The sequence below is a fragment of the Acanthochromis polyacanthus genome, chromosome 13 (genome assembly GCF_021347895.1).
Source record: "Acanthochromis polyacanthus isolate Apoly-LR-REF ecotype Palm Island chromosome 13, KAUST_Apoly_ChrSc, whole genome shotgun sequence".
NCBI lineage: Eukaryota > Metazoa > Chordata > Actinopteri > Pomacentridae > Acanthochromis > Acanthochromis polyacanthus.
Window position 1 is genome coordinate 10581040 of NC_067125.1, and position 23987 is coordinate 10605026.

The following is a 23987-nucleotide window of genomic DNA, read 5'->3' on the forward strand; positions in this document are numbered from 1 at the left end:
AAGAAAGCTGTACTGGGTCTGAATGTAAGTCACGTTGGCACAAATTTTAACAGCTGTTCTTAGAGGGATGTCTGTGGTATCAATCTGGATGCCCTGTGGGAACAGAGAGAGAGACAGACATTTGAGCAAATAATTTTAAAAAACTACAGAAGACTCACTGTTTGTGTAACACATCTATCACAAAGTCAGAACAAAATATCAATGTGCAACTTCTGAAACAAATGTATATGTGACTACAAAGTGCTGACGAACATAAATTACTGATAGTCACCATAAACATTAGCAGTGAGCAAAAGTTAGTTTTTTACCTGAGTGCTATGCTGGTTTTCTGCTTGTGTTATTTCACTGCCATACAACAGTTTCCCAAACACCAAGAACAGGAAGAGAGTGTATATAAATGAGATCAAAAAGAGGAGGGACTATTTGATTTCTAAAGATAAAGACAATAATAGGAGGGAGTTGAGTTGAAACAACTGAAGCTGAGACTCAGATTAAGAGACAGATCATATATCACTGGACGAAATGGATTCCAAAACCTCTGAGTCAACCCTCTGTTTTATTTGCTAATGGCTTTTACATGAGGGCTGAGACAGAGCTACACCCTGACTGTGACGGAAAACCTGTTCATCCAGTAGGAAAAAATCATTATTTGTTGATGTTGAGCCAGTTATACATCATATAGACACTGAAGTGTCATTTTTGTCTGATAATTTCAATACAATACCATGAAATAGATGTATCTAATAGAATGCAATCATGTTACACCGACACATTTTCTTTTTTGAGGTAGAGCTAGAAAGGCGTGATCTGCAGTCCAGATACATATTTTCATAATATTTGTGGCAATACAAGTTTTAACAGGCTAAAACAGAACTGGGCTACCCTAGGAGTGCCGGAAAAATATGAAATCAGGTCGAATAGGCATTGCTGCTCCAACAAAGGTAACATCATTACACAATTCTATTGTGTAATGGAAGCAAATTATCAACTTAAATCCTTAGAGTTACAGGCACTACACTGCTATTATGTAAGTGAAACAGGGAACAATGTGGACTAGTTGAGACAGAATCCAACTTCCATCTATTAATATCCAAACAAATGTTCATTCAGCTACAGATAAAACACAGAATATGTGCTTGATTTGTTTGGAATATTTTACTTCCCCACTCATCACAATGCTAATACATTCATACAAAGAATTATACTGCAGAAAGCTGATGTAACTCCTCCAAGGTAAAATGATTGGCTATAAATTTAACATTGAAATTCGTGTGAGAAGACAGTACTGTTTCTACATTTAGCAATAGTTGTTAGCTCGAGCGTCTGCTTTAATTCATATCAGTGCTATTTAAACTCATATGAAGTTGACATTCTGTACACTGATGCATCCCTTACTTCTCCTCTCACTCAAACAGGATGAACAAGACGACATGGTCATCAATATCCCCCGCCACATGTGATGTGTATGAGTCTATATCCAAGATAGCGATCAAGGGCCATAACTCTGTTAAACATTGTCGCACAGGTCCCATTTTCGAACTTGATCAAGGTGTCCATGGTGTGAAGCTACACACTAAATTTCGTAATCCTAGCTCTAATAGTTTCTGAGAAAAGCTGTCCCCTTCATATGAGTATATCCAAAATAGTGATCAAGGGCCATAACTCTGTTAAATATTATCGTACAGGTCTCATTTTTGAACTTGATCAAGGTGTCCATGGTGTGAAGCTACACACTAAATTTCGCAATCCTAGCTGTAATAGTTTCCGAGAAAAGCTGTCCCCTTCATCTCGGACGGAAGCACAGACGGACAGAGGCCAAACCTATATCCCCCTTTTCCACTTTGTGGAGGCGGGGGATAATAAAAAGACAGCTCTACAAGGTGAAGTAAATATTTATTAGTGTCTTTGGCAGCAGTGAATATCAGTGTAGTGAAAACAAAGGTGTGTCCATGTTATAAAGCCTGACTCACTTATTACTCAGTATCATGTGAGTATTATTACTGAGCATGAAAGCAAATGGAAGACGCAGCCTACAAGAAACATCCACACATCCCTAAAAGTATTACTGGTATTATGACCCTGAAAAAAAATCCCTGTCTTCTTGTGCATCACTTTTACTATTGCTTTGATGTTAAATAAGAAAACAACAAAATAGAACAACTCTTTTCCCTGTTCAAGATAATCACAATCGATTGTCAGTTTCCAACGCAGATACTAAATAAAAAATCTGTATCAGGTCAAAGATAGTTTGTTGATTCTGTTCTTCACCTCAAATGCTTCAATACCTATGTTTAGAATTTAACAGTAACAAAGAAGGAGAGCAGTGCCAGCTGAATTAATTCCCCCATTACATGTCAAGAGGTTGCTTTTCATTTTTCTTCAGTCTGCAGCAGTCTGATGTTCAACCAAACTGAACCATGGGGTGATCACTCCAGGTAGGCAGCTTGGAGAGTTTCTCCTCAGTGGCTGGTTGTATGGGCCAGCTCCAGGCCTTAAAGAACCCAGCCAGGTTCATCCCCACAGCCTGGGAGAAGGTCTCAGCATACAGGTTCATCTTTCCCTCCTTGTTCTTGGGGAAGTTGCTCATCTTGTGGTAGGCAGCAAACACCTTCTTAAAGGCATCCCAGCCGAACTTTTCCTGGAGCTACATGGAAGCAGACAGAGGTAATGTTTTCATTTTTCATCCAGCATCGTTACTGTCCAGTGTGTGGAGCGTTAAAGCATTACTAGATCAAATGGAAGTGTGTATTTTTGCTTTTATTTGCATTATTTGTGAATAATAATAGACATGAGTCTGTTTAAATGCTGACTCTGGGCATGTTTCTAAATACTTCAATAATTAAATCAGCTGAGGTGCGGCATGAGTCAACCCTGTCTCCAGGTCCGGACTGGCAACCGGGAGAGGCGGGACTTTTCTCGGTGGCCTGCCTCCTTATTGGCCTGCCTGGACAGGCCAGCCACAGACTGGCAGGCCAATGAAAAAAAGTTGATCGGCTTTTTGGCAGACAGGCCAGAGAGAGCAGCGCTAGAAGCCTTACAGAGTACACGCCCACCCTCCTGTCACTCACACAAAGAAAGCGCTCTGAGCTCTAAATCAGAAGGATAGGGATTGGTCAAAGTGACATTTTTTTAGAAGAAACGTGCCATGATTGGTTAGTTGCTTTATGGCCCGCCCCTTCATAGCGAGAACGGGGAAGCATGCACTGCAGAGCGGTGATATGAGAGTGAGGCGAGAGAGTGGAAGGAGCGAAGATAATGGAGCACCCAACTTCAAGTAAATTTACAAACGGTCAGTTCTTCTCACAAATGCATCATCAGACTTCAAAGGCCAAAATATAATAAAAAATGTCTGGCCCAAATAAGCTCCACAGGTGTCAGGTGGGTTGCAGGAAGCCTGAAAATGTTTGAGACCCCCTCTTCAGGTAGGATAGGCATTGACTTACAATTTTCAGTTATAAAATTAACATTGGTGTTTGCATATACTATTAGCTATGACCAGCTGACATCTAAATGATTTGCTGACAAAATAATATATTTTTTTTTAATTCCTCATGTTATATAAATAATAGGAAAAGGAAAACATTGGAAAAATTGGTGAGGGTAGTGAAGAGATTGCAGAAGAGAAAAGTACTGGACTGTATGGAGATGTCATTATGGTTGTGTTTAACAGACTTACTGTCTGTTTAGTAGTGTTGTAATTGCTATGACATAACTGTAAAAGGCATATTTTTGGAAGGAAAAAAAACTAAATTTTGGTGCATTATCCCACGTGACACAACCCTTGCGGTGGCAGAAGTGGCCTGACTGATTGGAAATCTCCCGGCCTGAATTTCTTTCCCAGTCTGGCCCTGCCTGTCTCACTAAAAATTAGAGTTTGAAAGGGTCACAAGGTTCACATAAGCATGTAGGAGGGAAGGACAAGGTTACTTATCCAGGTTGTTTTCTCCTGACTAGATCCTTGCGTGTGTTGTATCTACTCTCAGATGTTCGTTGTCTTGGATAAAAGCGTCTGTTAAATGAAACTGTAGAATTGTAGGACAGAGCCATAAATCACCAACATTAGTTTTTCTCCTGTGTGGTGCTACCGTCCACAAACTTAGCTCCGTTTTCACTCATGCTGATTAAGTTCAGGCACCAAAACCACAAGGTTAGTTTTAGGAAAGTATCATGGTTTGGGTTCAAATACAGCCCTTTCACAACATGTTTGAGGCATTTCTCCATTTTCTGGGTTACCAGGGGACTGAGTTCTGCCTCACCTGATATATGGTGGGTTAGATAAAAATGAGCAACAGTAAAGCAATGAAATAAATGGCAAAGAAGTGTTGTTTAGAAACACGTCACAAGTACAATCTGGCAGAAATTAACCTTCCCTCAAAATGTAATTGAGAATACCTTTTAGTGGTATAAGATCAAGCAGAGTGTAATTGTCTTACCTGCAAGTATGTCTCCAGGGCCACCCACATGCCCCAGCTGCCAGGTTTTCTGCCCTCTTTAACGAATTTCTCCATTCGCTTTTTTCGTTTTTCCAAAGTCACAGCTGGATGAGCCTGCATGGAACCAGATGCAATGAATTTGAAAAACTGTACTTTAAGTGAAACATTAGTGAATATTCTCTCATCTCATGACATCTTATGAAGTGTTTTATGTCGTTTATGGATATAAAAACATGCAACTATACAACAGAAAACATTTTTAGCAGTGATCTCAGAGGACAACTGATTTACTCCACCTTTGCCCTGTTGATCCCCAGCACTTGTTCATGCACGTACACTGACCACAGGTTGCATGTGCACTCTGTGGTGTTTGGAGGGAACTCCCAGCAGGCCCTCTGTTGGTTGTGTCCCAGTTCGTGGATGGTGCCCCACAGGCCTTTCCTCCGAACATTGTCAGCATTGACCAGGTGAGATGCTGAGGACCTGTGTGCCATCACAGGATAGCCTGCATGCATGAAACCTGAGCAGAAAAAAAAACCAGAAACAAAGATTTAAGACTTCGCTGCTTTGTAGAGAAACCATAGTGCAAGCAAATCCTATCAGAGTCAAGTCTCATATTAGTGTGTGTTTGTATAAAGGTTTTCATTCATTTAGCCATTTGAAACAATTTTTTCATCCATAGCAGAGTCTACAGAAAGGCCGACCAAATCATTAGGAACCAACTGTCCTGAAGACATCAACACCTCTTTAAACTCCTGCTGTCTGGCAAAAACTGAAATATGGGACCCTTTAGGTAAAAGTACATTAATATCAGCATCATATAAATATTGCTTAAAGTACTAATAATTTAAAGTCCCCATTATGTAGAATTACATTGAATTGATTTACAATTATCAATGCATCTATGTGATCATCACTTACTTCAGCTTGTGAACTTTCCTTGGGGATCTAATAAAGTCTTATTAGAATCTACAATTTTACACCATGATTTATTTGCTGATTATATTTATGTATCATTAAGCTAAATCTGAAAAGTAACTATTGACTACACTTAGTAAATAAATGTAATGGACTATAAATTACAATATTCCCCCCTATATTGTAGTGGAGTAAAAATTTAAAGTGCCAGAAAGAGGAAACACATACTACAAATATCTCAAAATAACATTTAAGTATAGCAAGTAAATGAGTTCTGAGTTACTTTCCCTGTCATGAGTTAGGACAGCCTTCATGTCTTCCTGACTCTCAACAGGATAATAGGAAATGTTGAGTTTTACAGCCAAACACACTAACCGTGGGAAATCTGCACATCAGTTACAAAACGTTCTTTGCGGGGGAATTTGTGTGGGATGGCAGCGAGGTCAGCAATGGCCTTCATCATGTCGTTCCAGAGAGCTGCCAGCTCCTCAGGGCGATCCAGGTCCCGCACAACATCTGATGGCACGGTGAGGATGATGTTGTCAAACTCCAGCTCTGCCCAGGGTGAAGGAGCTGTACGCAGCAACGACCAGTCAGCTGCAGTTGTCACACCTGAAAAGAACAAGTGGATTCAAAACTCAACAATACAATGAATTATTACACAATCATCTGGTAAAATGTCCCACACTAAAATAGTAAAACCTGTGTCCTATATGTCCAATGTTTTGACAGTTTTCACAAACAGCTACACTGTTAGAGAATGTGCTTTAGGTACTAGTTTCATACAATTGTATTGCAGAACAATGAGAAGATTACACAGTAAATCAGAAATATTCAGTAGCCAAACTGCAAACAGGTTCATGAAAAACAGATGCACTAGAAATCAGTTAATTCTCCACAAACTCCTGTGCTTTAAGAGACTTTATACACCATTTCATATCTTCAGTATTACTGTTCATAACTTGTGAACAGACTCTGACAGATAAAATAATGGTGCTGCACATCGTTTATCTGATTAACAGTTTAGGAAACCACTGCACTGTTTTAGAACAATAGCTGACTTGTTAACTCGATATTTATTTCCCTTATTATAGTGGACATAAATAATCCTCAGCCATTTTCCATTACCCTACAATGATACAAATACACATTTCAGACACAGCTCCATCCACTGCACACTCACTAGATTTATAATACGGTGCAGGTACAGCCATCTGCACAGTCACCTCTGCACCATCTACTTGTGTTTTGGGTGGAGCCACCAGGTAAAGGAGTCCCCCCCACAGGTTCCACACCTGCATCATCTCTGAGGTAACAGGAAACCGCTCATGAACACATGGTGCTCTCTTCAACTTCTGAGACTTCAGTCTGTCGGTCTGACAGCCTATCTGAATCTGAGGAAGAAATGGAGAACGTATTAATGCTTCAAAGTATTATTCACACCATAAATAAAAGGTTGGTGCAAGTCTGAAGAGATGAATACAGAAATATTAAACAGAGAAGTAGCATCTGCTACAAAACCGATTTTTATTTGGATTAAAGACAGAGCAGAGTACGGCTCTGAAAGGCTGCTTTCCAAATGTTTTTCTCACGCTTTCCTCTTTGTAGGTGTGCCCTGAAAAAGCAAGGCCGGGACTGTGACCAAGTTTCAATCTCCACCCTAAAGCCCAACACTAAACACTAAACCTTCACAGACTCATGTCACAGCTGTAGTGTTTGAGTGTGTGAGTTCATGAGGGTTTAAAATGGAATAAAAAGGGAGGAAAGGGACACAATATGGTGACAGCAAAGCTTGGAAACAACACATTACCATTTCAACTTGTGTTGAACCCAAATGGAACTTGTGTTTCATTTGACTCAGCCGATCGCTGCCTGTGAAATTACAGTTACACATTTTAGCAAAACTACCAAAAGTTAGGAAAGTCATGACCATATGGAAATCACAGGTGGAGGTTTGACTGACAACACAAACAACTGCAGATTTTTTCCTTACAACATCCATGTAGAGTGTCTGCGGACATGTACACCCACATATTAGTGTGAAAAAGGCCACATCAGAGCCTCCATGCATTTAGTAGGGACACCTCTAGGTTTGTGGATTTGGTTGATTGACTTTATGTGGGACTGGGAAAACAAAGCAGAGTTATAGGGTGTTGATTTTGGGCACAGTGGGTGTGACTTCCTGCTTCCGCGGATGTTGAGAGGCAAGATAGAAATCTCCATTTTCAACTGGACTTGAATACGCCACAGGAGTTGGAAGTCAGAGAGATTTCAAGGGTGGGTTGTTCTGCAACTCCATAGTCTGGGGTTTGATAGACACAGGGGTTTTAACAGATAGTGGGTTTGAGGTGGTCCATTAGAGGGAATGGGCCCTGGCTGCAGATGCATGGCAGACAGAGTTTGTTTTCTCAGTGGGTTTGCTCGACCATCTCTGGGAGTAAATGCTGATGTTGCTCAGAGCAGCCCAGTGTGCTGGACCGGGGTCTGAGATAGACAGGGAGCTTGGTGACTGTGGGGGACAGGGGTTCTTCACAGGGTAACTTGGACCTCCATCATTATCAGACAGTTAGTAATTATTCAACCATGTGTTATGTACCTTCCATCCTTTCTTGACAATCTCTGCAGGTATGGCGATGTAGGTCTTCATAGCTTTAGAGAGGTAGAGTCCTGTGCTGATCCACTCCTCCCTTCCTGACACACACAACATCAGACGTTAAAACCTCTAATACAGGAGTGTCAAACATGTGCCCCGCAGGCCAAAGTCAGCCCTCCAGAGGGTCCAATCCGGCAATCCTGTGGTTGTCTGACTTGTAGTTTGTCTCATGCTTTTGTCGTTTGTGTTTCTTTTCTGTCTTGCTTGTGTTTTTTGTCTTATTTTTGTCATCTTGTGTTTCGCTTTATTTGTTTTGTGTTATTTTGTGTTTTTTTGTCTCGCTTGTGGTGTTTGTCTGCTTCTTTGTCGTTTTGTTTCTCGCTTCTGTCACTTTTAATCGTGTGTCATTCACAAACGAGTCATTTGTCCATTTTTTCATTGTTTTGTAACTTTTTTGTTTAATTTTTGGTCTTTTTTTGTTTTGTTTCGTGTCGTTTGTCTCATTTTTTGTCATTTTGTTGCTCACTTTTGTCTTGTTGTGTCTCATTTTTATATTATTTTGTGTTGTTTTTGTCTTTTTTTGTCTGACTTTTGTCATTTTCATCATAAAGTAAAATACAATATCATGCTTTTACAGATACCTGTGACTAAATGCTTTGATCTTTTGTAGACCCTCTGTGATCTGTCAGTTGTAATGTCTAAAGGATGAACTGAGGCATAATGCTGCTAAAACAGAATTTAATTTCCTTCAGAAATTTGAGGTTGTTCGTAATGTTTTGTAAAAAGGTCATTTCTAAAATGTGAACATTTTCTGAATGTATTTTTGCACTAAAACAAAGAAAAAATTAGGAGTTGTCATTATTTAAAGATTATTATGCCACAATTTTACTGGTCTGGCTGACTTGAGATCAAATTGTGCTGAATATGGCCCCTGAACCAACATGAGTTTGATACCCCTACTCTAATATTTTACACATTTCACCTCACCAGAGAGGTGCACTAATTAATTCATACAACAGCACAAACCTTACTTAAAATACTGAATTTTTTTTATTAATGAAGTGTGCGCATATTAGATATGAATTGAATTCATTGATAGTTCACCTATTTGCACACAACAATGAGATCTAACCTGCTGTGTTGACGTGAATCTTGATCTTGTGGTTATAGACAACTGGCATCGTCGGGATATTCTTGATGAGGTAGGGCAGGAGGGCATCAGGATTTGGGCAAGCCTTATACACTTCTGCTCCCAGGGTGAGCAGTAGGTGGTCTTTGGGACTCTTCACAGGGCAGCTGTGACTCACCTTGAAGGGGAAAAAAAGGCATTGCTGTAATATCTAATGGCCACTAAGTACAATAAGATGTGCTGGCACAGCTCAGTATCACACAAAACAGTCACTACAGCTTTGTGCTGGTTTACTGAAATGTTTATAAAGGTGTTACTTTTATTTTGTCTCCTCACCTCTGGCAAGCCGGACTTCATCAAAAGATTAGTGAGAGTGGACACCACCTGTGCATAGTCGGAGCAGTGGTGAGCGTTCCTGCGCAAGTAGGTGGTGCAGTCGTGGCCGAGCTTTTTAAGGCACTCCTCGTCATGCTTGTTAAGTTTTTCACCCACTGTTACATGGCTGGCGAAGCGGCGCAGAGAATGGCGGAAGTGGTAGGTATCTTTGATGGCCTGACTGGGGACCGGAGCCTTGTAGTGACCTCCTCCGATCGTTGACCCCAACAGGCTCAGACCCATTTTGGTCAAGATCTTGTTTCCTGAAAGACATTGCCACAAATATGAATTCATCTACTGTGTTATATCCTTGGAAGTTTTATGGCTAAGACTGGATTGATATGGGTGGATTCTAAAGACGCAAATCATGTTGTTGGTTTGAAGCCCAAGTCTAAATGTGGTTCTGCTATTCAACAACTCAGTTCAACAATTCTTCACTGGCTCTCTTGTTGCCCTTGTCATGGCCCCGCCCTCTCCAGCTCTGTGCTCCAGCTGATTACCAGCAGCCGTGACGAAGCGCAGCTGCTCACAATGAGTAATCAGCACAGTATAAAGCCTGGCTCTCCCCTCAGCTGGATCATTGCACTCTGCTCTCTACATGCTGCACCCCGTCACATGCACTTCGCCGTCTGGACTCTATTCCCCTTTGGATTACCTTGCCTGCTCTGTCTTCCTCTCTTCACCCCGGAAAACCCTCGTCTGCTCGTCACCCCTCCTCCGATCTGCACCCCCTTCGTCAGACCGGATTCCGCCTGGTCTGCCGTCTCCACCACATCCCCTACCGGCTGCTTCAGTTCTGCCCTGTCTCGTCTCCCGATTCTTCCCCTGGACTAATATGAGTCACCAGTTCCCATTTTAGTTAGTTTAGCTCCCACCCCGGCCGTCCCCTTTAGTTTCAGTTTGAGTCCCCGTTCAGTTCCTTCCCTGTACCTCCCGTTGGGAGTGTTTTTCTGTTAAAATAAATTAATTACTAAGTTACCCGCCTGTCTGTGCCTGCTGCTTGGGTTCACCCACCTAGTTCTTAACAGCCCTAATCAGCTGCAGCTCACAGGACTACTTAGTTTCCTTATTACATGCTGTATACGGTATGTACTAGTGATACAACTTTAGATAGTTTTCTTAACTGAATGCCAGGCACATTAACAATAAATAATACAGTAAATGTCAAACTAAATGCATCTTAACAGACACAGTCTTTTGTTTAAAAAAACATTTTAAAAAATAATGAAAAGTTGCTTGGTTACATGAACCCCTCAGCTGTACAAATGTTTCCTTGACTTGATCACGTGAGCTCTGACTGGAAGCAGTTCACCGCCACAGAAGGCTTCATCATGATGGCCCGTTGCTAGCCAAACCCCCACAATGCCCTCTGCTTGCCAACACACAACTGCCTGTAGTCCAATTGTGTATTAAAATAACATGTAGTCTTCCATCTCTTTAAACAATGACATGCACCACCTTGAGGCACAACCAGGTACTAGAGTTAATGTACAAAACACTGTTGATATGCATTTTTTCCCCCCTCGCTCTTGAAGGAGGCGGTCTCACTTTTCCTCTCTCCGTCTCTATCTGTGTTCTTCTCCCCACACCCTTATGTTTCTGCTTGCTGCACTTCTTTGTCTCGTCTCGCCTGACTTGGAGCAATCTATTGGCACTGGACCTTCGAAACACCGATCATGGAATTGATTAGCTGGTCTCTCAACGCGATTGACAAGATTGTCGTCACTAAGAGCACAGGCTTAGGGGAGCCTACCTGCCCGGATGGGAGTTTCGCCTCTGGTTATGTGATCGACACCTGGGGGAAGTGGAAGGGGAACATGTGCCTGGCACCCCTGTCCGTGGAGGATGTGGAGGATGTTTATATATTCGGATTTATGATGACAGGTCTGCTGATAATTGGCTTGATTGCGGGCCTGAGCTTCTGGAAAATTAGGAGGACCACAGAGAAAGACGACTTTCCAAACTCTGCCGATCCTTGCAAACGATCGGATCAAGGCTGCTGGCGACCGGAATGACGAACTCAAACGTAAGATGGACAATTTGCTTGGTGTGACTGTTGATTTGAGTCGTAAAGTGGATGCCATCAGGGTGAGAATCGCCACAGCAGAGGTCTAATTAAAATTGAGAGCGGCCAGGGGGAGGGTGAAACTGCTCCTCTCCCCCGACTAAACAAAAAGGATACTGATAACATTTCGGCGCCCCTGGAACAATAACAAACTCCTCTGGAAGTTTTTCATGGCCAAGAGATAGCTCTCCTAACCCCACTTTCCCAAGGACACCTGTTGACTTCTGGACTGGTCCATCCGAGGACATCTCTATGGCAACCTGCTGTGTTATCACACTTCCACCGGCGAACTGAGACACCGGAGGTCTGGGACGGAAGGAGATTGGCTATACGCATACACACACACTTGGACTCATGAACTGAGGACTGAACTCACTTTCGCACACACATGCCCATTCCCCCCATCCAAGGCCACCTCCAGCAGCTTCCCGCCCGCGACGCACAGTGGGTAGGAATCCCATGCATGCAGAGTGCTGCTGTGTGGTGCAGCAGCTGTATAGGTGACTGACTACTGGGCCGAGCTCCCCGTCCCATTCCCCTCCACCCGTACCCCAGTTAACCTTGTCTAACGTCATGCTTTGCCCGTTGCGGGTTTGTTTTTTTCAGGTTCCTTCTCAAATTGAATTTTCCCAACCTTGGAGGTTTCATTTTGTTTAATGAACCTTATTTTCATTTTACCCTCTGCCATCCGGCTGCTCAGCAGCGTAGTGGTTAGCACTTCTGCCTTGCAGCAAGAAGATCCCTGGTTTGAGTCCTGGGGTGGGCCTGGGATTTTTCTGCATGAAGTTTGCATGTTCTCCCTGAGCATGCGTGGGTTTCCTTCGGGCACTCTGGCTTCCACCCACAGTCCAAAAACATGCTGAGGTTAATTGACTACTCTAAATTGCCCGTAGGTGTGAATGCGAGTGTGATTGTTCGTCTATGTATGTAGCCTTGCGGCAGACTGGCGACCTGTCCTGGGTGTCCCCTGCCTTCGCCCGAGTCAGCTGGGATAGGCTCCAGCACCCCCCGCGACCCTGGTGAGGATAAAGCGGTATATAGAGAATGGAGGGATGGACCCTCTGCCATCCCTACCCTGATCCCAAATGTCTTTTTTTTCCTTTTCCTAAGACAGGCAGTGCGCTTTAGGTGCAGCAGCCTGAGTTGCTTTGGCAAGGCAGATCAAACTAGTTTCGTTGTATACGAAAGTGTGCAATGACAATAAAGTTCTTCTCATTCTCATGTCCTTAGTCTTCTGCCTTATAAATTAATCTAATTTAAATAAGTTGACTTATTACTGGCAGTAGTTTACAAGTCATCACTGTTGCCATTTTAAGTTGTTCACATAGTATAGATATAAAAGTTCTAACAGTTGTCTCTGTTTCCCTTCAATACTAAACCAATACGATCAAGTATTTCCCTGACTCCTTGACACTTTAGTACATTCTGCAACTCCCACTTACTGTAAAACTTCATCACTTTATTGAAAAGGTTTTTAAATGATATTTAAACATTTGATTCACTTGAATGTATTTACACACCTGATAATAAAACCAGGTAACCAAAGCCAAACAGGTAAAAGTCACTATCTGGGCCTGGACTCAGCCATATCGTCAAGCTTTCCACTCAGTATATTATGAGATTCTTATGGTGCATCATACCTGCAAAATCTGTCATTGGGTTTTGCCCGTGGTGTGTCTGTGCCCAGTACCAGGCATGTCCACCAATCAGCAGGCCTCCTCCCTCTGCAACAAAACTTTGGATTTCCTCCACATGGTTATCACTGTATGGCTTACACACGAACACACTCAGATCCTTCCTGAAGCCGGTCTTCTCACACTTCAGTCCTGACTTGCTGAGGATTTTGATGGCAGGATCCAACATTGAGCCAACAACGCCTCTGCGGCCTTCATCCAACCAGTGGATGACATTGAGCCAAAATGGAGCCAGTGCCTGAGATTAAAACAGTCATTACAATAAAGGTGGTTATTTCTTAAATCAATATGAAGATTTAAAAGATCAAAACATATTTAGCAAACTGCAGACAGTCGAATGCTGGTGGTCAGAAGTGTAATTCACAATCAACTAGATTCAATCTAAATAAAATAATGCCATCATAAAAATACATTTTCTATCTGTGTAAATTTAGCTGAATTCTTATGATGTGTTATTTTGACTTATGAAGCCTTAAACCTCAAGATCAATATTTACTGTCTACTCTACCTCATGTTCTAGAAGACCTTCATGGGTAACCACAATGACCCGACCCTGGCCATAGTAGCCTCCTGCCAGGAATGCCCGTCCATCGCCTATGGTCCCAATGGGAAAAGCCAGTGGGCCGTGGACTAGAACCTCAGAAGCAATCATTCTAGGTGGGATGTGAAACTCTGAAACCCCCTGCAGTAAGAACTCCAAATCATCCTCAAAGTCTTTCCCCATTCTGTGTGTAAAAATAGGAAGAGGAGAGGGGAAGAAAACACTAAGAATAACAGATACAGTGTATAAAGTTAAAGAAGAATTAGAAATCTTATTTTTTTATCTTGTTTTTAGTCTTTTGTTTTGAGAGTGGCGGATGCAATTACTTTTTTATTTTAATATGATAACATTGGAATAGTAATAGCATTTATTATGCAGTGTCTTTTATTGCAAAAAAAAAATTAGCTGAAGTAAGTGGGTTTTGTGATCATGTGAACATTTAAATATTATTATCAATGTCTTAAACAGCAGGGCAAAATGTGAGGTGGTGGTCTCAGTTTAAAAGCAGTGATTTGTAAAGTGGAACTTTGTAAATGTGCATATAAAACGAGAAACACACTGTGCACTTACACGACAGACATCCAGGAGGTTGGGATGTGAGGAGAGACAAACAGGTGCTCTGCTTCACCCTGATGCTCAGAGAAGTAGATTCCTGCCACCCCTGACACCTTATTACCCTCAAACAGAAGCAGTGTGTTCTCCTTAGGGTGGCCTCCAGCCCAGCTCCAGGCCTGTCCTGCTATCAGCACACCTCCTCCTGCTTTCATAAACGCCACCAGTTCCTTTGGGTCTGCACCAACACTGTAGGCGTCCGTCACATAAACACCAACTCCAAGATTGCCCTTAAAGCCCCCCACTACTTCTGCTTGGAAGCTGGATTTTTGGAGGTTATCAGCAACACTCTTGACGTTTCTGTGCACCCCTACAGAGACGTTGTCAGATCCATCTCCTCGCAGCCAGGTCAGAGCGTTCTCTACCAGAGCTGGGAAGGCGGACAGGTAGCCCTCGTGACCCAGGACCACGATCCTTCCACGGCCATACAGAGAGGCAGCCATCAGGACCTGGCCTCGGCTGTTCATGGCCAAAGGAAAAGCATGATCTCCAATCAGCACCAGGTCACTGGGAACACAAGGGCCCCGCAGGTCCAGGTCTTTCAAGCCTCTCATCAGTGAGATGTAGGCTTCTTCATGGTGGTTTACAACAGGCTGGTTGGACATGATGAAAAGGAATCTGAAGTTTACCGAAGTGGAGGTGGAGGGCAGGTCTGCAGACAAAGGTGCTTTTAATAAGGTAGCAGATAAGGTTGTTCTTCGACAGATGGAAGTTATGTCACTCTGGCTTTTCTGTGGGAATAGAAAGACAAAAGTTAAAGCATAAAATATACAAGTACTACTGATGGCAAATATTTTACTCTTCACAATAATCAACTTCACAATTTACAACTGGTTCAGAGATTAAAAGTTAAACAGTCGCTCTCCACTTGGTGCCCAAGAGCTTACAGGTTTTACTGTAACCAAACTCTATTAAAAGCACAAAATGAGTTATTTTTACCTGAAAGTTAGATATTCTTCCTAGTGGTGCTATTAGACTGCAGCACAGCAGCCGACCAGGAAGGCAATGCTGCAAGAGTACTATCTGACAAGATAAAAGAGAGAATATACGTAGATGAGAACCAGATTAGCAAGTAAATCAGGGAAGATGACACTCAGAGGAGGGACTTCTGAGAGGACCACCCAGTGACAGGCTGTTGATGACACCCAAAATAAACAACAGTGGAAAGTGTATGATACAACACCTGTACGGCAGCATTCTCAGCATGTCAATATTTCTATGATTACACTGGCAGCTGTGGATGTAGACGAACCCTGACTGATGAAAAACCTGCTCATCATGTAGACTCAAGTCATTACATGTTGAAAACACAAACATTTGTCTGTGCAGTGCTGACATCTTGGTTTTTTTTTTGTTTCTTGAAAAAGCCTTTGATAAATATGTTTGATAATAGATTAATCACCATTACAGAATCACAACCATCATACGGTTAAAGTGCATCGGATGTCCCAATACTGGGAAAAAAATAGGAGCTCCACAAATTATAAACATTTGAATGTTTACATTTTTATTACATCCACAAACTACGCATTTTCAAACTCTGCAATTTGCCTTTAGAAAGATATTTCACCTGGAGTGAACAGTATACTTTTGGAAAACTTTGAATGACACATGTAGAAAAGTAGTGATTTTACAAAAATCACACAATTTTAACCTAAATGCTTTATTTTCTGAAATGGATTGTACATCAGATACTCTACATTGATATACAGTGAAAAATCTGATGATTCTTCCTGTTTTTACAGAATCTTCTTCTGATAAATGTGATCATTTTGGTATTAAATTAGTCAAATTCATATTTTTCACACTGTTATAGCAAAAACCACCTGGATTGGCTATGATTATTATTTTATTCAAAGTTAAAACAATTTTAATAAACATTAATACATTTTAGAGACAATAAATATGTAAATGAATGTAATCATTGAAGCAATTTTATTTCCAAGTGCGTCATCTATTTATTTCAGAATCTATTCCATAGCAATATTTATTTATTTTACTATTGAACAATAATGATAATAATATTGTAAGGAGCAGGTATAATATGCAGAAGCATAATCAGTTTTTTCAATCAGTTTTTTGTCAGACAATCACTCCTTAGCACAACACTGGCAAATTTCTGCATTCAGTGTCGGAGGAGGACCTAACACGGAAAATAGTGTCTGAACAGTGACAGCATGTAAAACAACTCCATAAATGTCCAAGAAATAACGATTTACACCATATTTAGCTGATTTTTAGAGCTATTTTAGCTACCTGCCTTCCTTTAAATTACACAACTCAACAAATGCAGAGTTAGGATATATTAAAAGTTGACTATTTACATATTGCTCGTAAACATACAGTCTTGCATTCACTCCTGTTTGGCGGATCCCTGAAATAAGGGCGGCACCTTAGACTGTATACACACATATATATATATATATATATATATATATATATATACACACACATATGTGTGTGTGTGTGTGTGTGTGTGTGTGTGTGTGTGTGTGTGTGTGTATATATATATATATATATATATGTGCATGATTTGTTTGGAATATTTTACTTACCCACTCATTACAATGCTAATACATTCATACAAAGAATTATACTGCAGAAAGCTGATGTAACTCCTCCAACCTAAAATGATTGGCTATAAATTTAACATTGAAATTCTTGTGAGAAGACAGTACTGTTTCTACATTTAGCAATAGTTGTTAGCTCGAGCGTCTGCTTTAATTCATATCAGTGCTATTTAAACTCATAAGTTGATATTCTGTACACTGATGCATCCCTTACTTCTCCGCTCACTCAAACAGGATGAATAAAAAGACAGCTCTACAAGGTGAAGTAAATATTTATTAGTGTCTTTGGTAGCAGTGAATATCAGTGTAGTGAAAACAAAGGTGTGTCCATGTTATAAAACCTGACTCACTTATTATTACTCAGTATCATGAGAGTATTATTACTGAGCATGAAAGCAAATGGAAGACGCAGCCTACAAGAAACATCCACACATCCCTAAAAGTATTACTGGTATTATTACCCTGAAAAAAAATCCCTGTCTTCTTGTGCATCACTTTTACTATTGCTTTGATGTTAAATAAGAAAACAACAAAATAGAACAACTCTTTTCCCTGTTCAAGATAATCACAATCGATTGCCAATTTCCGATACAGATGCTAAATTAAAGATATGTATCTGGTCAAAGATAGTTTGTTGATTCTGTTCTTCACCTCAAATGGTTCAATACCTACGTTTAGAATTTAACAGTAACAAAGAAGGAGAGCAGTGCCAGCTGAATTAATTCCCCCATTACATGTCAAGAGGTTGCTTTTCATTTTTCTTCAGTCTGCAGCAGTCTGATGTTCAACCAAACTGAACCATGGGGTGATCACTCCAGGGAGGAAGCTTGGAGAGTTTCTCCTCAGTGGCTGGTTGTATGGGCCAGCTCCAGGCCTTAAAGAACCCAGCCAGGTTCATCCCCACAGCCTGGGAGAAGGTCTCAGCATACAGGTTCATCTTTTCCTCCTTGTTCTTGGGGAAGTCGCTCATCTTGTGGTAGGCAGCAAACACCTTCTTAAAGGCATCCCAGCCGAACTTTTCCTGGAGCTACATGGAAGCAGACAGAGGTAAATATGAAGCAAATGTTTTCATTTTTCATCCAGCATCGTTACTGTCAGGTATGTTGAGCATTAAAGCATTACCAGCCATTATTACACAGTGGAACAGGACAAGAACAGATTTAACACCTTCACAGCCACAGTGGAGACGAGGCTTGCTTTGATCAGTGGAGCTGAGACACCAAGACACTGCAAACAAAGACACTTTCCACATCTGGCCAGAAGATGCAAGGTATCAAATCCGCAGGAGAGCAGCAGGAGAGCAGGAGAGCAGGAGACCAGGCATTGCAGGATTTCCCCACACAGACCCCCACTCACTATCTGGCCAATAAAAGGAACCAAATGGCCACCGATACGCATTGTGACTGATTCCTGAGTCATCAAAGCGGGGCCTCAGGACAACTTCAAAGACATTCCACTTACTGGCAAGGAACTCTGAACTCAAATCAGAACCAACAAAGACAATCATCTCACAATTCTGGACAAAACTCCTTTTATGTACATCCATTTCATAGAACAAGTGAACTTTTCAATGGCTTCATGATTAATCTACCTCTTGCCTTACTTTTAATAATTTATTCCTCCTGATTAGTATCAATGTCATAATTTCAACATGTCTGCCAGTCACATATGATCATGTCTGGTATCATTTTAATCAGCTATCTGTCAGTAATGCTCCTAGATAAACCATGTTCATCAAATTTCAATATTTTGGAAAGTTACAAAATTACCTGAAAATGTAACTCTGTGGGACATCTGGACATCAGCCCTCCCTGACGGAGGATATACCAGACCCCTGCTGAGTTAATGATATGCAAAGGTCCACTTTAAAAGATCGCATCTGAAAGCACCATTTTGAGTCTGTTTTATCATGTGGAGTCTCTTTTCACCACCTGAGAGTCCATCAGGAGTCGCTTTTACCATGTAACATCAGGAGTCCACCCGGAGGAGTCTGTTTTCTCACTTGGAGTCCCCTTTCACCATCACAGTCAAGAGTCCTCCTGCACCATCAGAATCCTCTGTTCGAAGAAAGAACTCTCCTTTGTCATTAGAGGCTTCCAACCCAAGAGCTCTCCAGACTCCGAGGCTCCACTCTGTCCACCGTTGTTCCGACCCACATCAACAAAGGCAGACTGGACCATCCACCGAGGCATCATCATCATCATCATCATCATCATCATCAGCAGCAGCAGCATCATCAGCATCATCACGAGCACGCAAGTACCTTTCAGTCACTGGAACTTGGTGCAACTTTCTCAAATTATCTTTCCAAAGATAAAATTTACCGGCTAACAAATTAGCCTACTATCAAACTGACGGCTGCTTTCAGGTGTGGTCTATTTATCCTGTTTCCCTCAGAACTCCATATTTCAAGCGTAATATTAATCCCAGTGTTACGTTGAAATATTGTGTTCTCTTCCTCCCTTTTCCCATCATTCACATCTCACCATCTTATTTGCTTTGTGTTGCTGTTGTTCATCTTAATGTGTGTTGTTGTTGTTGTTATTGTTTAGCTTAGTTTAATAAATGTACATAAATCTAAGTTCAGTGCCTCAGTTGTTTTGTTGTTCACATTTTCGTCCCTAACTTGTATAGATTCCAGCTACCTCAATTTTATACATAACCTCTCAAGCTAAATAATTCCCCTTATGATTCCTGAAGCTCTTCATAACAGCACAACAAGAAGCGTTTCATAAGCTGATACGAGCAGAAGACGGAAATTTAAGCTATTTCTGGAAAGGCCGAGTTTGATTTGGCACGCGCTACAACTCCATAAATACTTTAAGAAATATTTGTCTAATCTAAATACTTCGCTGGTCGAATATCAGGTTGACTATAATAATTCTGTATAAAACCCTTAACCCCATTTGAACAAACATTAACCCTACATTAATATTGGTGGAGAAACATTATCATAATCTTACGGTTATGATTGGTGGAGAAAACCCTTACAAACATATATCAAGAAATCCTACAACTACATCAAATGGAAGTGTGTAATTTTGCTTTGAGGTGTGGTGTGAGTCAACCCTGTCTCACTAAAAATTATAGTTTGAAAGGGTTACTAGGTTCACATAAGCATGTAGGAGGGAAGGACACTTATCAAGGTTACTTATTCAGGTTGTTTTCTCCTGACTAGATCCTTGCGTGTGTTGTATCTACTCTCAGATGTTTGTTGTCTTGGATAAAAGCGTCTGTTAAATGAAACTGTAGAATTGTAGGACAGAGCCATAAATCACCAACATTAGTTTTTCTCCTGTGTGGTGCTACCGTCCACAAACTTAGCTCCGTTTTCACTCATGCTGATTAAGTTCAGGCACCAAAACTACAAGGTTAGTTTTAGGAAAGTATCATGGTTTGGGTTCAAATACAGCCCTTTCACAACATGTTTGAGGCATTTCTCCATTTTCTAGGTTACCAGGGGACTGAGTTCTGCCTCACCTGATATATGGTGGGTTAGATAAAAATGAGCAAAAGCAATGAAATAAATGGCAAAGATGTGTTGTTTAGAAACACGTCACAAGCACAATCTGGCAGAAATTAACCTTCCCTCAAAATGTAATCGAGAATACCTTTTAGTGGTATAAGATCAAGCAGAGTGTAATTGTCTTACCTGCAAGTATGTCTCCAGGGCCACCCACATGCCCCAGCTGTCAGGTTTTCTGCCCTCTTTAACGAATTTCTCCATTCGCTTTTTTCGTTCTTCCAAAGTCACAGCTGGATGAGCCTGCATGGAACCAGATGCAATGAATTTGAAAAACTGTACTGTAAGTGAATATTTGTAATAGTGTTAGTGAATATTCTCTCATCTCATGACATCTTATAAACTGTTTTATGTCGTTTATGGATATAAAAACATGCAACTATACAACAGAAGACATTTTTAGCAGTGATCTCAGAGGACAACTGATTTACTCCACCTTTGCCCTGTTGATCCCCAGCACTTGTTCGTGCACGTACACTGACCACAGGTTGCATGTGCACTCTGTGGTGTTTGGAGGGAACTCCCAGCAGGCCCTCTGTTGGTTGTGTCCCAGTTCATGGATGGGGCCCCACAGGCCTTTATTCCGAGCATGGTCAGTACTGACCAGCTCAAATGCTGAGGAGCTGTGTGCCATCACAGGATAACCAGCATGCATCCAACCTGAGTAGAAAAAAACCCCCAGAAACAAGCAGTATTGTAGTAATGATTCTTTAAGATTCCACTGCTTTGTAGAGAAACCACAGTGCAAGCAAATCCTATCAGAGTCAAGTCTCATATTAGTATGTGTTTGTATAAAAGTCTTCATTCATTTAGCCATTTGAAGCAAAGACATCTTTTCCATCCACAGCATAGTCTACAGAAAGGCCGACAAAATCACCAAGAACCAACTGTCCTGACTACAAAGCCACCTCTTCGAACTCCTGCTGTCTGGCAAAAACTGAAATATGGGACCCTTTAGGTAAAAGTACATTAATATCAGCATCATATAAATATTCCTTACAGTACTAAAAAGTAAAAGTACACATTATGCAGAATTACAATGAATTGATTTACAATTATCAGTGCATCGATGTGATCATCACTTACTTCAGCTAAAAAAGTTTTATTAGAATCTACAATTTTACACCATGATTTATTTGCTGATTATATTTATGTATCATTAAGCTAAATCTGAAAAGTAACTATTGACTACACTTAGTAAATAAATGTAATGGAATATAAATTACAATATTCCCCCCTATATTGTAGTGAAGTAGAAATTTAAAGAGCCAGAAAGAGGAAACACATACTACAAATATCTCAAAATAGCATTTAAGTATAGTAAGTAAAAGAGTACTGAGTTACTTTCCCTGTCATGAGTTAGGACAGCCTTCATGTCTTCCTGACTCTCAACAGGATAATAGGAAATGTTGAGTTTTACAGCCAAACACACTAACCGTGGGAAATCTGCACGTCGGCCACAAAGCGCTCTTTGCGGGGGAATTTGTGTGGGATGACCGCCAGGTCAGCAATGGCCTTCATCATGTCGTTCCAGAGAGCTGCCAGCTCCTCAGGGCGATCCAGGCCACGAACACTATCTGATGGCACGGTGAGGATGATGTTGTCAAACTCCAGCTCTGCCCAGGGTGAAGGAGCTGTACGCAGCAACGACCAGTCAGCTGCAGTTGTCACACCTGAAAAGAACAAGTGGATTCAAAACTCAACAATACAATGAATTATTACACAATCATCTGGTAAAATGTCCCACACTAGAATAGTAAAACCTGTGTCCTATATGTCCAATGTTTTGACAGTTTTCACAAACAGCTACACTGTTAGAGAATGTGCTTTAGGTACTAGTTTCATACAATTGTATTGCAGAACAATGAGAAGATTACACAGTAAATCAGAAATATTCAGTAGCCATACTGCAAACAGGTTCATGAAAAACAGATGCACTAGAAATCAGTTAATTCTCCACAAACTCCTTTGTTTTGCCCCTTTGATGCACAACATTGGTCAAGAGATACCCATTTCCCATTGAATATGGGTCACTTTTGACCCATGTTGTGCATCAAAGGGTTAAGAGACTTTATACACCATTCCATATCTTCAGTATTACTGTTCATAACCTGTGAACAGACTCTGACAGATAAAATAATGGTGCTGCACACTGTTTATCTGATTAACAGTTTAGGAAACCACTGCACTGTTTTAGAACAATAGCTGACTTGTTAACTCGATATTTATTTCCCTTATTATAGTGGACATAAATAATCCTCAGCCATTTTCCATTACCCTACAATGATACAAATACACATTTCAGACACAGCTCCATCCACTGCACACTCACCAGATTTATAATACGGTGCAGGTACAGCCATCTGCACAGTCACCTCTGCACCATCCACTTGTGTTTTGGGTGGAGCCACCAGGTAAAGGAGTCCCCCCCACAGGTTCCACACCTGCATCATCTCTGAGGTAACAGGAAACCGCTCATGAACACATGGTGCTCTCTTCAACTCCTGAGACTTCAGTCTGTCGGTCTGACAGCCTATCTGAATCTGAGGAAGAAATGGAGAATGTATTAATGCTTAAAAGTATTATTCACACCATAAATAAAAGGTTGGTGCAAGTCTGAAGAGATGAATACAGAAATATTAAACAGAGAAGTAGCATCTGCTACAAAACCGATTTTTATTTGGATTAAAGACAGAGCAGAGTATGGCTCTGAAAGGCTGCTTTCCAAATGTTTTTCTCACGCTTTCCTCTTTGTAGGCGTGCCCTGAAAAAGCAAGGCCGGGACTGTGACCAAGTTTCAATCTCCACCCTAAAGCCCAACACTAAACACTAAACCTTCACAGACTCATGTCACAGCTGTAGTGTTTGAGTGTGTGAGTTCACGAGGGTTTAAAATGGAATAAAAAGGGAGGAAAGGGACACAATATGGTGACAGCAAAGCTTGGAAACAACACATCACCATTTCAACTTGTGTTGAACCCAAATGGAACTTGTGTTCCATTTGACTCAGCTGATCACTGCCTGTTTGTGAAATTACAGTTACACATTTTAGCAAAACTACCAAAAGTTAGGAAAGTCATGACCATATGGAAATCACAGGTGGAGGTTTGACTGACAACACAAACAGCTGCAGATTTTTTCCTTACAACATCCATGTAGAGTGTCTGCGGACATGTACACCCACATATTAGTGTGAAAAAGGCCACATCAGAGCCTCCATGAATTTGGTAGGGACACCTCTAGGTTTGCAGATATAGATTGGGAGTATGACTGACTGTATGTGGGGCTGGAACAAATAGGGCAGAGTTATAGGGTGTTGATTTTGGACACAGTGGGTGTGACTTCCTGCTTCCGCGGATGTTGAGAGGCAAGATAGAAATCTCCATTTTCAACTGGACTTGAATGCGCCACAGGGGTTGGGAGTCAGAGAGATTTCAAGGGTGGGTTGTTCTGCAACTCCATAGTCTGGGGTTTGATAGACACAGGGGTTTTAACAGATAGTGGGTTTGAGGTGGTCCATTAGAGGGAATGGGC

General features: G+C 41.2%; 2 protein-coding genes across 4 annotated transcripts in view; both read right to left on the reverse strand.

Annotated features, from left to right (window-relative positions):
• Positions 1 to 1874: 1874 nt before the first annotated feature.
• LOC110947158 (TRPM8 channel-associated factor homolog) lies at positions 1875 to 15456 on the reverse strand. Its single transcript, XM_051958095.1, has 12 exons — positions 15300 to 15456; positions 14319 to 15091; positions 13716 to 13932; positions 13154 to 13445; positions 9410 to 9711; positions 9077 to 9251; positions 7948 to 8042; positions 6535 to 6745; positions 5727 to 5963; positions 4730 to 4953; positions 4434 to 4547; positions 1875 to 2644 (listed from the first exon to the last, which is right to left on the reverse strand). The coding sequence occupies exons 2-12, from the start codon at positions 14963 to 14965 to the stop codon at positions 2402 to 2404; spliced, it is 2757 nt and encodes a 918-aa protein (XP_051814055.1). The 5' UTR covers positions 14966 to 15091; positions 15300 to 15456; the 3' UTR covers positions 1875 to 2401.
• LOC110972368 (TRPM8 channel-associated factor homolog) overlaps positions 1875 to 23987 on the reverse strand; it is a 36173-nt gene continuing 14060 nt past the window's right edge. For 2 of the 3 annotated variants that reach the window (XR_007946008.1, XR_007946007.1), the window contains exons 8-13: positions 22786 to 22996; positions 21890 to 22126; positions 20890 to 21113; positions 20583 to 20696; positions 17272 to 17957; positions 1875 to 1961 (exon numbers count right to left, since the gene is read on the reverse strand). Coding sequence is in view for 1 of the 3 variants with exons in the window: in XM_051958094.1 (XP_051814054.1) it covers positions 17715 to 17957; positions 20583 to 20696; positions 20890 to 21113; positions 21890 to 22126; positions 22786 to 22996 (1029 nt within the window). In the remaining 2 variants the exon portion in view is untranslated. Of the gene's footprint in view, positions 1962 to 17184; positions 17958 to 20582; positions 20697 to 20889; positions 21114 to 21889; positions 22127 to 22785; positions 22997 to 23987 lie in introns of those variants that run through there. The other variant, XM_051958094.1, reaches the window with a different exon arrangement.

Coding starts and splice junctions, on each gene's coding strand:
- LOC110947158 (XM_051958095.1), bottom strand. CDS start 14,965: ATGTCCAACCAGCCTGTTGTAAACCACCATGAAGAAGCCTACATCTCA. Junction 9,712..13,153: donor CCCAATGACAGATTTTGCAG/GTATGATGCACC, acceptor AATGTCTTTCAG/GAAACAAGATCTTGACCAAA. Junction 9,252..9,409: donor TGAAGTCCGGCTTGCCAGAG/GTGAGGAGACAA, acceptor TTCCCCTTCAAG/GTGAGTCACAGCTGCCCTGT.